The sequence below is a fragment of the Neopsephotus bourkii genome, unplaced genomic scaffold, assembly GCF_033783945.1.
Source record: "Neopsephotus bourkii isolate Nb327-2 ecotype Australia unplaced genomic scaffold, CSIRO-AGI_Nbou_v1 NB_1615, whole genome shotgun sequence".
NCBI lineage: Eukaryota > Metazoa > Chordata > Aves > Psittaciformes > Psittacidae > Neopsephotus > Neopsephotus bourkii.
Window position 1 is genome coordinate 2339472 of NW_026902090.1, and position 14534 is coordinate 2354005.

The following is a 14534-nucleotide window of genomic DNA, read 5'->3' on the forward strand; positions in this document are numbered from 1 at the left end:
AAACTTTGAAGATACACCTCCCACAAACAGAATACTGACAATTACTCGATGCTGTTGTTTTTAGCTCCGCAACAGTCCAGACATCTAATAAAGATACAGACTGTATCCATCTTTTATGCTCTATACCTGGAATCTTGGGAGCTGTGGGCTAAATTCTTGGCTCAACCAAAGCTCCAACGGGATCTTGTGAAAACAATTTAGTGTCTATACTTTGATTCCCAAACATAAGAGTGACATTTCTTTTATCCTGTACTGTCTTGTTTATTTAGACAATAATTGTTTTACAGCAAAGATGGTTTTAAGCACATCTACCACAGAAAGGAGGCTGAGATCCTGCCTAGTGATTCCACATGCTCCTGTGGTGCACACAATTTAGCATACTAAATATAATTCTCAAACACTTAATTTCTGATCTCATTCTATTTCCTTTTTATTCGTATTTGTGCATTCCAGTGCCTAAGGCTATGCTCTCCCAGTGTGCACTCCAATAATTACTGTAACACTTCTAATGCTGAGTATTTCTCGACTTGAAAGCTTCTATCCCAAAATCTAACTTCGATTAAAGAAAGCATACCCTCACTCACTCTAGTACATGTATATCAGCTCCACTGTTTGTAAGTTCCTTCAGGCCAGTACTGTGCAATATTCCAAGTTCCCTTCTACTAACCCTTCTGCGAGGAAGGTGAGGATGACCTTTCTGTTTTACCAACAAGCAAAACCCAAGAAATGTGGTTTTTATGCTTAGGCTGTTTCCCTCTGTATCAGCACTTTAGTTTTGGGGTTACATGAACGACTCACCGGTGATAGGCTTCCCGTCGGTACTTTTTCAGGGCATGCCCATCCATGTTTGCAGGGAGATCGGCTGCATTCTGGAGTCTGTCGCTCCATGAGGTTGTCATCTTCAAATGCTTATTTATTTCTGAAAGAGACAGAAAAGAAAAGCTTGCTTAAGTTCAAGGTTTGTTTTACCAGAAAGTCGTCTGTTTCCTGCTATGAAGAGATGCAGTGCCACTCAGGAAGTCTTGCAAAGCACCCGGTGGAATGATCTGAGTTTGCAGGTCAAGTAAGATGCTTTTCTCCAAGAAGTTTGGTGAGACAGGGTGTTAAAACAGAGAGCTGGGAAGAGGCTGAAACTACAAAGACATTCCTATCTATTGTGGTGAAAATGCATTTAGAAACAGACTTTTTTCATTTTTGACCCTAGAGTTACTCATATGCACTAGCTATAGGGGATGGAAAACTCACTCTTTCTACATGAGAAAAATGAGGCAGGGCAAACCCCCAAAACCCCAGTGGGACTGACCTTGCCACTTCTACCACACAGCAAAAATAGAGCCTTGTTCCTGACAATTCGATGTCTAAGAAAGACAAAACTTCAAACTGATGCTAAATTAACAGAAACATTTGGAAAGAAAGTAGAAAGATGATCCTTTATCCTCTGCAGGTCAGCCACATTCAGATAGAGCAGGAACACACTGCAAACCTGTAACACCAGCAATGCAATCACCAGAAGATTCATTTCACCAGCAGACCTTCACAAATATCTGCACCCTTTCACAAGTCCTGCTTGTCAAAACCAAACCACCAAACAGTCCTTATCATTAGGAAGGCCCTGCAGTGAGGAAATAGGGGTACCTTCCCCAACTGTGTTTTTAACACATTGGGGACATTCTCTTGCCCCCCATTTCCACCCAGATGCATATCCTGCTGTGTCCCTGGCACCAGGCGGGATGATGAACCAGCCACACAGCGGGTCAGTTCAGCTCACAAGTCCAAATCCTCCCCCATCAAAACTAACAGATGGAAAGCAAACAAAACCTGGGTAATTCTCCACTGGTCAGCAGGCTGAACCCAGCTCAACCTGCCACAATGGTATCATTAGAGCCAGTGTGAAGAACGGGGTGGGAGACGCATCCCACAGTTATACCAAATTAGGTATAACATGAAACCACATTCTTGTGTAACCCACACAACTGCTGGACCACAGGGCCTGGCTTGTTTGCTCTTTCTTAAAAGAAACAAAACCACCCACAAGCTACACGGGTAATGACACAGAAACCATTTCTAGACACCTTTAAAATATGACTGCCCTCTTTTTATGGAAAGGAGACTAGATGATTTCATCAAAGTAGAGAGTAGAGCAAGTGTCCAGACCAGCATCAGAAGTCACAGCACTTTCAGTGGCCACACATGTGCTCGCTCTCCTAGAGGAAATATGTATATTGTTTTTTAGTTTTAAATTTGATTAAAGAGCAACAGTTGCAATTATCACAGCATTTATTAGTCTATTTACCTACTAGTTGCTGGTCATAAAAATCAAACAGATGGCAAACAGCTTGCCTGTAAATCCTCCCTCCTCCAGCATTCTCTGCTTGTCTCCCAGTTACTATAACCAAGGTTTACAAACGCATCTTCTGCCATATCCTAAAGGTCACCAAATTTAGGCCCTGGCAGGCAGCCCAAGGGACTGCATGCCAGAGCTGAGAGCTCTCCCCCTCCAAATTCCCTGCAACACACCCAGGAGAGGAGGTCAACACAGCGCGAGGGTGACAGGCCATTACAGCCAGCCGCAACTTCCACAACAGGGCATGCAGGGAGAAGCAGCTTCTAAAATAGCCCAGGCCACCACCATCAAGGGCTTATAAGTAATTACCAACTATTTAAGCCATGGCCAAAGGCAGATGGAAGGCAGCACAGGGCACAGAACTAAACAGCCCCCAGGCATCAACCTGTTTCACTTCACACAGCGCTGCCTACAGAAATGCTCCTTATGGCAGCAAGGGCTGCAGCAGTCCTTGGGAGAGGAGCAGTGGCTGTGCTGAAGTGACAAATTCCAGGTCAGCAGCCAAGAGGTATGTAGCACAGTGAGGGATCTACTATGACCCCAAGACTCATAACCACAGGAAGGGCTTGTGTCCCCAGAGGCTGGAAAAGCATCTACCCCTTGGATATCTCAAGATGGTCCAGATCATCACCACCCTGGTCTTACCTGGAGCTATTTTAAAGCTACTGACCTAGAGCTACAGATTCAGATCCAAAAGACATATACATTTAAGGCCTCTAAAAGGCATATTAAATAGTTCTGAAAAAAATGTTGCATGGCTGGAATTACGACACTTAAGACAGCTCTGGGTCTTTCAGGTCTTCCAGCTGAAACAAGTCCAAATCCAAGCTTCCTGCCATTTAGGAGGCCTACACTATTCTGCTTACCCAGCCAGACACATAGCAAGGCTGAAAGATTTACACCCCCAGCCAAAGCCAGACTCCATTCTGCCAGCCTCTTCTTCCCACTTCTGCTTCCCATCACCATAACAGCACATCAGAGATGCTGACACAGGTACTAGGATAAGACTGTTCCCAGCAGCCATCCATGCCAGACATCTGATAGTTCACCAGTAGTATCCTACAAAATACCCTAAGATCCAGATGGCAGAAGAATTTTAGCAGGCTACCTTTTATAGCATCCTTTCTGAGATGAGGAATTGGTGCAGCTGCTGAAGCTCCTATAGGGTGAAACCCTCCCCTACAGTAGCAGAAACCAGACAGCATCATTTCATATGTGCTGGGATTCAAAAAGCTGAGATGTGAAGAAACCAGAAAAATCCAAGTTTCCATAATAAGCAAAAAAGGCCTGAATTATTTTAACGATCCAGCAGTATTTTGCTGTAGCTGTGATGAACAGAGTTCATAGGCAGGACAAGGTTTGTAGACAGAGGCAGTATCTTTTATTAGACCAACTGGTATGGCTGGAAAAAAATAGACAAGACCTTGGACACACAAGCATGTCTAAGTTTTCAAACTCTATTTGTTGCTCTAATAAAAGATATTACCTCTCCCCTGATTTATTTATTAAAATCTTTCTTTTAGTGTTCACACAGCATAAACCAAAAAAATCTTATGCTAAAGTTTTCTATTACATGAACTCAAAGGCTTAGACTTACAGCTTAGCAGGCTCCACTGGCACTGTGACAATAGCTTACTGCTCTGAAATAAAACAGTAACAACTGACAAAAGATATTGTGATGGATGTTTTCCACCCAAAAGACTTACTCACACAAAACATCCCACAGACTTCAATGAAATTGTTCTGATGCTTCAAAGGTGTGAAGATGAGCCTACCTGTGTGGGTAAGAGACCTGGGACCTGATCCCTGAATATAAATGCCGCCTTCTAAGTAGAGAGAGCAAAATAAGAAGGGCTGAATAACTCCATACACTTGTAAGCCACTGGGATAAACATCTAAGAGAGCAGGCAGCCAGCCAGGCAAGATTCTCAACTCTGAGCAAGTGAAATCCGATGCATCTTTCTTTAGTTACAGATCTATTTTTGAAATCGATAAGCTGTAAATAGCTTCACATAAAAATAGAAATCTTTACATAGATAAAACATGCCAAAACACCTCCCCATAATTTACTGCAAACATGCTCCTTGCTAGTGCAGTCTTAATTAAGCATCTGATAGCATTTATGGTACAGGGTTCATTTTGACAAAGTATTTAAAAACTCAGTTTCAAAGCTTTGATACAGAGCTACTATGAAACACATATGCTTTGGACCAAAAGAACATGAGATAACTAGCACATATTTTGACATAAGGCCATTTGCTTCTTTTGTCAGATTTTGGCTGATTTCAAGTATTATCCATAGTGTATTTTTTCCAGGTACTCACACATACAAAATAACATGTCCAGAAGCATTCTCTTTAAAGTTTTAGTATTATTTTCCTTATCTTTTTTGTCCAACGATTAGCTAGAAAATTTTGCACTTGATGTGTTCAGCTTAAATGCACTGACTGCACTATTTCTGAGTTTAATACTTTGGTGATGCAATGCCAAATCAGAAGCACACACGCTAAAACGCAGAGATGAGCAAAACAGCAGTGACAATCCCACTTTTTTTTTCAGGATGTTCTCCAAGAGCTTATATAGCAGAAAACAAAAGCATCACTATCCAATCCCAAGGTTGTAGCGTACTCACGCTGATTTGCCATGCACTACATCTGCCTCTTCTCACACATTCTGCTTCAAGAATCATTAATAACATGTCAGTACAACCCACACATGTACATACACAGTGGAAAGTGAATAGAGAGAAAAATCATCACACCTAACATTAGCTACTTAAAAGCTTTGCGTCTAGTCAGAGGCTGTGGGTGTACAGACAAATCTTGTGGTGCCTTTGCCAAGCCTACAGTAGTTCCTGGCTCCCCACTGCAATGCTGCTCCATCTCAAGGAGCTTTGTGGGTTCTCATCAAGGGTGGAGTGAAGGCTCCTGAAAACTCGGAACTACAGGTCCCAGATGTACAGAAAAGTCAGGATGATCACAGAATTCAGGAGTACCATCAAAACACACTGTAAAACAGCATAAACTGCTCCCTGACCTCCTACCAGTACAATGTGAAAAAAGACAAGAAGTCTTGTGATAAAGGAGCTTGCTGAAGTTGGTGGAGGTCCCACTTCTGGAGGGCTAAGGATAATTAAAAGGAGATTTTCTAAAAAGAAATCTTCTCAAGAGAGGTGAGGCAGCACTGAACAGAGATGAAGAATAATGCAGAAGGGGCAGAATCCTTCAAGAAATGGCTCTAGTTTGATGCTTTCTTTTTTTTTTTTTTAAGACGATAGTCTATTAATCCCTTGATGATAACAAAGTGTATCCCATTCAATTTGCTACCAATGAGAATTTTAAACAATACAGAAATGAACACATTTAAGGAGCCAGTCTGATTAAGTCTCCCCAGGAACCCTAAACCAGTTACCTGCATGTATTTCAGGCTACATCAGCTTTACCTGATGGCAAACCTAGAAAACATACTGCAGATGACAACACTAAATTCAGTTAATGAAGAACAACCAGAAGACAGTCTTAAGGCATCAGTTACAATGGATATCTAGACCATGCCTACAAATTAGAATCATAGAATCATAGAATAGTTAGGGTTGGAAAGGACTTTAAGATCATCTAGTTCCAATCCCCCTGCCATGGCAGGGACACCTCACACTAAACCATCTCACCCAAGGCTTCGTCCAACCTGGCCTTGAACACTGCCAGGGATGGAGCATTCACAACCTCCCTGGACAACCTATTTCAGTGCCTCATCACCCTAACAGGAAAGAATTTCCTCCTTAGATCCAATCTAAACTTCCCCTGTTTAAGTTTTAACCCATTACCCCTTGTCCTATCACTACAGTCCCTAATGAAGAGTCCCTCCCCAGCATCCCTATAGGCCCCCTTCAGATATTTGAAGGCTGCTATGAGGTCTCCATACAGCTTTCTCTTCTCCAGGATGAACAGTCCCAACCTTCTCAGCCTGTCTTCATACAGGAGGGGCTCCAGTCCCCTGATCATCCTCATGGCCCTCCTCTGGACTTGTTCCAACAGATCCATGTCCTTTTTATGTTGAGGACACCAGAACTGCACACAACACTTTAAGACTTAAATTCTTTAAGACTGAGAACTATCTGTACTTAAGCATGACAAAAGCCCTGAAGCAGTGGGCTTCTGACTATCTCCAAGCCACAGGGATTGCATGGATGCCAAATGACACTCTGATTTTATTCTGGATTGCAGCTTCATGCACTAGCTCTGTTAGTTCGCATAGTTCTTTCCCAGTTCACATAGTTCCTTCCCTCTCCCTGACAACCCTGGGATGACAATTCAAACCACTTTGTGTTTTATTGTGATGCTTCTGCTTAATAGACAATGCTAAACTGTTTCCAAAAGGTGTTTTCAATTACTGATGCTTTTGGAAAATGAACATGTCCATGATTTGAGATGTCTGGCAACACTGGAAAGCCACAGTTTCCAAATATAAAGCTTATAAATTACCTAAACCAGGAAATTGACTTCTTTTATTTCTCCTTGTGCCTAAAGTTCTTCACTTGAAGAACTTCCAATTTTGGGTGGCCGCCTCTCTGACAGCAAGGAATCAGGCTCATGATGGGAGGAAGGACAAAATATACTCTTCCTATTAGAATATTTAATTACTTCCAAGAGACACTTCAAAGCTCATGATAATTAAAACCTGAGGTTGGCTTTAAGCAGCATAATTCTGTATGCCCATTACAGGGAATTAAAGAGGTAGAGATCTGCTGTTAAGAACCTGTTAAGGTTAACCACAGGCACAAGTATTGAGCTTACAGTAGTAAGCCTGTATACTTGCAGCTATACCAAGAACCACTGATTAAAATGGATTGATAACACTCTGCTTGCCCCACGGATTGTACTAACTCTCCCACCTCCAAGCTTGCAACACCAGCTTTGAGGCCTCCTGCAGGAAGGGTGTAGCTGCTTCTCTTGGGCACCACCACGGTGCTGACATCAGTGAAGCTGCTTTTTCCAAGAGCATGCTTTTAGTGAAATTGGTAAAGCATTCCCAGCCATACTTTATTGATTATGGGCTGACTGATAGATGATGGTAACCCACAGGTTATTTCTTGATGGGTAAGGTATAACAAGGGAAAATGCTACTCATGTGGCTTATTACAGGACTTTATTTAATTTCAGGCTTAATTTTACCTCTGTCATTAAGCCAGATGCAAAAGTAATGGCTATATATTAAATATATATTTTACATGGATTTTTTTATCAGACTATTTCTACTGGCAACCCTATCCACAGAGTGGCTGCACAGTGCCTAGAGCTCCAGTGATAATCCAGGACCCATTACACACACTAAAAAACACAGATAAATGTGGAGTTTCTTCAGGTGATCATCCATTTCTATTCAAGGAGTTCTATTCATTCAGGAACTCCAAGGAGCACTAGTTATTTAAAATGTTTTAATCATTATTATCATCAATTTCACGGATGGTTAGAAAGGAATCTGGAAAACTACTAAATCCACAGTGCAACTCTGTCAGGAGCAAACTTCAAATTTGACCCTGAGTATCATGAGACCATCCACTCTCCTCATTTATCTGTAACCCAGCTTACTGCCTTGAAACGGGAACCACAAATTCTCCAGTGAGCTAATTAGCATAGTTTCCAGCTTGCATATAGCTCATGCTTCTCTATTTCCTGCAGAATTAACGTGTTAGTTGTTTCCAACATACTGCTTCTTAAACAAACAGCTTGTTAGAGGTGTTCTCCGCATCTCCGAGTCTAACGTCCCCTGTACTGTCCCGCTGCTAGGCAAAAAGAAGGACCATACTTAAGGAATGTGAGCCTTTACCCAGAAGAGCAAGAGTGATGCTACAGAGAAGAATCAGCAAAGATGAGCTCTCAAAGAAACGCTATGACTGCAGGTCATATATAACCATACAAATATAATGTACAAGACTACCAAGCAGGACACCATGTGCTTATCTGTCACTGCTGCAAATGCTGCTGGAAAACTGTCTTCAGCCAGCTGTCCCCATTCAAGAACCATACCAATTATATCAAGGAAAGAATAAAGCTGTGAGAGAGAGCAAGGCTGGAGTGGAAGACTGCCAGTTTACAGTGAGGGGCTCTGCAGGTGATTTGAAAATAGTCTAGAAGCATTTATGCCTATGAGAACAGTGTGACTGTGGAGGGCTCTCAGTATAGCAATGACAGGACAAGAGCCCATGCCTGGAAATTAAATAAATCCACACAAAAGAAATACTAATAGAAGGCAGTTAATCATGAAACAACAAATTTCTGAAATAGTTTTTCCAGAATCAAAGGGCTCTAAATGCATGGGGGATGATGTTTAAATCAGTCTTTTTTCAGAGTGAAGAATTAATGCAGAAAAGTCAGTTTGAGCTACACAGCAGGTCAGTGAAACTGAGTATCATGCCTCAGGTGACTCTTCCTCACCTTATAAGTCAAAGTATCAGTGAATAAGAGGCTGAGGCACAAGCAATAATTGGGAAGAAAACTCCAGAGAGGTCTCAATTTGGTGGCCTTCTATGATGGGGCTACAGAACTGATGGACAGCGGTAAAGCAGTTGATGTCATCTACCTGGATTTGTGTAAAGCATTTGACACTGTCCCACACAACATTCTTGTCTCTAAATTGGAGAGACATCAATTTGATGGACCACTCGGTGGGTAAAGAACTGGCTGGATGGCCACACACAAAGAGTTGTGGTCCATGGCTCAATGTCCGGCTGGAGACCAGTTACGAGTGGTGTCCCTCAGGGATCGGTGTTGGGACTGGTCTTCTTCAACATCTTTGTCGCTGACATGGACAGTGGGATCAAGTGCGTTCTCAGCAAGTTTGCCGATGACACCAAGCTGTGTGGTTCTGTTGATACGCTGGAGGGAAGGAATGCCATCCAGAGGGACCTTGACACGCTTGTGAGGTGGGCTGATGCCAACCTCATGAAGTTTAACCATGCCAAGTGCAAGGTCCTACACCTGGGTCGGAGCAATCCCAGACACAGCTACAGGCTGGGCAGAGAACAGATTCAGAGCAGCCCTGCAGAGAAGGACTTGGGGGTTTTGGTCAATGAGAAAATGAACATGAGCCGGCTTCAGTGTGCACTTGCAGCCCAGAAAGCCAACCGTATCCTGGGCTGCATCAAAAGAAGCGTGACCAGCAGGTCGAAGGAGATGATCCTGCCCCTCTGTTCTGCTCTCGTGAGACCTCACTTGGAGTACTGTGTGCAGTTCTGGTGTCCTCAACATAAAAAGGACATGGATCTGTTGGAACAAGTCCAGAGGAGGGCCACGAGGATGATCAGGGCACTGGAGCACCTCCCATATGAAGACAGGCTGAGAAAGTTGGGGCTGTTCAGCCTGGAGAAGAGAAGGCTGCGTGAAGACCTCATAGCAGCCTTCCAGTATCTGAAGGGGGCATATAGGGATGCTGGGGATGGACTCTTCATTAGGGACTATAGTGGTAGGACAAGGGGTAATGGGTTAAAACTTAAACAAGGGAAGTTTAGATTGGATATAAGGAGGAAATTCTTTCCTGTTAGGGTGGTGAGGCACTGGAATGGGTTGTCCAGGGAGGTTGTGAATGCTTCATCCCTGGCAGTGTTCAAGGCCAGGTTGGACAAGGCCTTGGGTAATATGGTTTAGAGCGAGGTGTCCCTGCCCATGGCAGGGGGGTTGGAACTTGATGATCTTAAGGTCCTTTCCAACCCTAACTATTCTATGATTCTATGATTCTATTCTATGATTCTCACCTGTAGAGAAGGTGAATGGACAAACACCAGTATGAACTGTGCACCCCAAAAACCCTGGGAAGAAACTTGCTTCCTTGGGAAAAGGTCTTCAGCAGCCTGCAGCAATCTCTGCTGCTGAGGAGGCTCCTAACCTGCTGTCCAACTGAGTGCCTGCCAATAGCAAGCATGGACCTGGCTAAGATGTTCTCACTGCTTTTTAGTTCCAGCTGTTAAATTCCAGTAAGAAACATGTAAGATAAATTCACATGTTTCACTCACACTGCTTTTCCTGTAAGCAATTCCTTTGGTTGCACAGCGTCCTGAAAGATTAAAAACTAGAGATGAATTTGATCCTTTTGCTGTAATACAGTCCTCCCTAAAGAAAATATTTAAGAGTTCCCTTGTTCTTTAGCTGAAAACTGGCAGGCAGGCTTTGATGCAAATACCCACAATGAGAACTCAGTGTTTGACTGGTATCTGCAAATACTAATATCATTGCTACAAAGATGAAGCATGACAGCATGCCAGCCAAGCTGCGGGTTAACATAAATGGCATGAAAGTCAGAAATGTCAGCATGGAAGTGAGCACACTGAATTCTGCAAATCATAAAGGAAATTCAAGATAAACTTTTCTATTCCAACTCTATTATTTTACATCAGAACAACCAGGAAGCATCTTTAGCAACAAATGAACTTGGCCGCAAAAACAGACAAATATAACCCCTGGTACTCAGTATTCCCTTCTCAAAGGAAACTGCCAGTTTCTTCCACCCCCTTTAGCTTGTCACCCCTAAGTAATACTTGGTATTACCTGTGCAAGGATCTATAACCAACATAACATAACTGAGCACTTCTCTGTGAGTTACAGTTCCCAAAGAGAGAACAAGATGAGACGTGCCATACCCGGAGAGAGAACTGTAAAGCCATCCTTCCACATGCCAATTGCAAACCAAGAGATGACTGCCACTCTAACCTGCTATTAAGGATTATACAACAGTAGCTCTTTTGGCAGCAGATCACGGTCTTATAAAACAATGACGCTTTTCATTAGATTCCACTGTGTTTCAGGAAGTCTTAACAGAATTAACGGGCCTTTCCAGAAGCGCGGAAGCAACTGACAAAGTATTTGAGATGCACAACTCCAATCAGTAGCACAGTCATTCTGAAGGCATGCAACTGGGTCAGCCTGGATAACGCAAACAGCCAGAACTCCTCTTTATCTCTGAACACTGAAGGTGAGGAAGGACATATTTATTGGCTTTCCTTACTAACTGTGCTTACTGGTAAAAAAAACCCTTGTCTCTGAAGATCACATCCTTGCTTCATTAATATTTTATAGAAAAAGCAAAGATACTGAAAGCTTATTCTGTTTTTTTTTTTTTCTAATCTTTGAAAGTAAAAGGAAAAATAAGGATAAATTTTTAGAGACACTTGAACTCTCTTCCATGCTGGCTGGACCCTTTTTATATGCTTATGCTCTACATAAACAGATGCGACAGTAGAATCAGCATCTGAACCATCTCCACGGACTGGAAACATGAGTTTACATGTCCCTTCAGCCTTCGCTCAGCCCAGACATTGATAGCTAGCTGGCTAGTCAGAGCGAGCCCCAGGGACACAGCACTTGCCAAGGGACAAGCTGCTGAAGGAAGAAGCTGGCATACTTGAACTGGGGAACATTGGCTCCTCCTTCATAAAAAAAGTTGCTGAAAACAAATACTGAGATCAGCAGCTGAAGATGATCCAGTAATTCTGAGAGCTGCTCTGCCAAAACCAGTGAGAACTCTTCTCTGCTAAGTTTCCTTCTCCAGTGCCATTCCCTTCTTCTCCCACCTTCAAGGAAAAAACTTACCAAACGCTCATATACTAGCATGGTTCCCTTTCCTTTTGAGAGATTACCTACCAATAAGAGGCAGATTATTGACAAATAAACTCATGTTTCTAAAAGAAGATGGAGGAGCTGAGGACTTTGGAACTAAGCCAGATACAGAAGAGAAGGCCTTAATAGCTAGCAAGAGCACACACTTCATATGCAAAACTCAGACAGTTTTTAACTTGCTGTTTGTCCACAAAATACAAACAACATAAAAGAATGATATCCTCAGCTATAAATGGCACTGTGAAGATAAAGAGGTTCTTGATTCTCAATTATCCTAACATAAAGGGCTCCAGATGTATACTAGCCTACTACAGATTTCTCCAGCTTCCTACTTCTGTCCTTAGTAAGTTACCCACCTCGCTTCCAAGATGCCTTCCCTGAGACTACCCAGCCTTTCAAGTGAGGAAGGCAAGAGCCTTCTGCAACCAGGCTAAGCTCATCAAAATCACCCCGGGCTGGCTCTAACACTCCTGAAATGCTCACCAAGGCCAGAAGTATAACTCCCTCCTCTATGTTCCTCCTAGTTCAGTAACCACAGGCATTCCTCACTTGAGCCACACAGAAATCCTCCTTCTCCCCAAACCAGAGGTTGGACATGTACTTATCACTCAGCATGGAGACAGGAAAGTGTATACCCCCAACCTTTCTTGTGCTCTGTTCTTAGCCAGCAGTCCCACACAGCAGCTCCTTGCCAATGAGAAGCAAACTACACAGACCTACCAACAGAGCAAGCACAAAGATGAAAAAACAGGGAATGTGAAGTCTGTAGGTGTTTTGAAGTGCTCTTACAGAGCGAAGTTCCCCTCACATAAAAGAGCACAATTCATTCCCTTTCTGACCTGTTTTTTTAATCAGAAGCAAACATAGTAATTATAGTCTGCCTGATTACAAATGAAATTACAATTCTGTCCTTAGGGCACAATAGTGTTCCCACCTAGATGTTATCAGCCCCCAAACCTCATTTAATCTTGACAGATGTGTAGTACCAAGGCACCACTACAGGAAACTGTACAAGTAAATTAATTTTACAAATACTTTCTCTGCAGAATTCCCATGTTCCTCCAAGACACTGCTAATTCATACAGCATTTCTTACGCAACTGACATAACCTAATTCATCAGTAAAATAACTGAATCTATGATGACTTTGAGCTTTTGCTAAGTTTCTGGCTTCTCTTTGATAACCTAACTGTCTCAGCTTTATCAAGTGATACCAAAGGCCTATATTATACAGTTTTCCAACCGTATCAACTTCTTTTCTTCAGAAACTTCTTACTACCCTATCCAAGAAAAACACAAACCACTAGGTTCATCTGTGGAAAACAGAGTCATCTTTCCATGGTCCCTTCAGTTCACTGTTTTTTAATATGTTAAATCATTCCTGCTGACAAAGAAGACTGTTCCCTCACAGGAGCTGAGGAGGACACACACAGTGCTCTCTCTGTACTTGCAGCAGCACAGGTGGTACTCAGAAGAAACATGGATGAAGTGACAGACCTACTCCATCAGCTGTGACCTGGAAGAAACCTGTCAGCCTGAAGGGTAAGAGAACACTGATGAAAACTAAGAAGGCATCATTAGCAGGTCCTTGTTATCCCAAAACCAGAGGAGAGAATTCCCAACACTTGAACCTTCCCTCTGACCAGGACTGCTCTCTTCAGGGAACCTCAAGTACCTTGTTGGGTGTAGACTTGAAGACATACTCAGTAGTGCAGCCAAGCTCCTGCTGCAGATTTAATGAACAGCTTGAACCCCCTGGCTTCTAAAAAGCCTTTAAAACTGTTTGTCCCAAGCAGAGTAGTACAACAGTCCTGATTGCCTGAGAAGGACTTCTTTTCAGCATGTTACCTGACCTACTGTAGCCACTAAAAAAAAAAGCCTGACCACATACCCAGCCAGCACAAAGCCTCCTGTGCAGACACAGAAATGCCTCCTTCCAAATGCTTTCAAAACAGCAACTGAAAAAATCCCAGCCTGGCTCTGAGCGTCACAACATGGGCAGAGAGTTCTCTACATGTCCTAACCTTTCCAATATTTGTTCTTGACCCCAGCAGCACACATTGATTTATGAAGACTAAAAGTGCTTTTTATTAGTGTCTTTGTTAACATCTACTCTGTGAAGAAAAAATGAGTGGTGGATGAGTAAAACATTGTTAGCTTTTCACCATTCGTTCCCTCCTGATTGCTCAAGTTTAGCAAGCAGAGTTTTTTTGTTCTTGGCTCATAAAACTGCTAGTGCAGTACTGCAAGAGAAGTTAAAAACCATGTCAACTAAGAGGTTAAGAACCTACATAATCTATTATCACATGAAAAAAAAAATAGAAAAGGTTAGATTACAAATGCACTTTTAACAAAATCTTAGAAAGGCTACAGCATTATTTTTCTGGATCAGAAGTGAAAATGTCCCCAGATTACTGAAGGCTACAGATGGCTATTTCATGCCCCTGCCTGTGGATAGATGATCTTTAAGGAACTAGATGATCTTTAAGGTCCCTTCCAACCCAAACCATTCTATGACTCTATGATCTCAGATCACAGCAACTCTTTCCAATTAGTATAAAGTTTGCTCATAAAATACCACAT

The 14534-nt window shown here is 42.5% G+C and overlaps 1 protein-coding gene across 2 annotated transcripts in view; it reads right to left on the reverse strand.

The window, feature by feature from the left end:
- The window catches only part of NT5C2 (5'-nucleotidase, cytosolic II), a 68745-nt gene that overhangs the window by 41853 nt on the left and 12358 nt on the right, over positions 1 to 14534 (reverse strand). For both annotated transcript variants that reach the window (XM_061372586.1, XM_061372587.1), the window contains exon 2: positions 799 to 919. In XM_061372586.1, coding sequence (XP_061228570.1) covers positions 799 to 919 — 121 coding nt within the window. The remainder of the gene's footprint in view (positions 1 to 798; positions 920 to 14534) is intronic.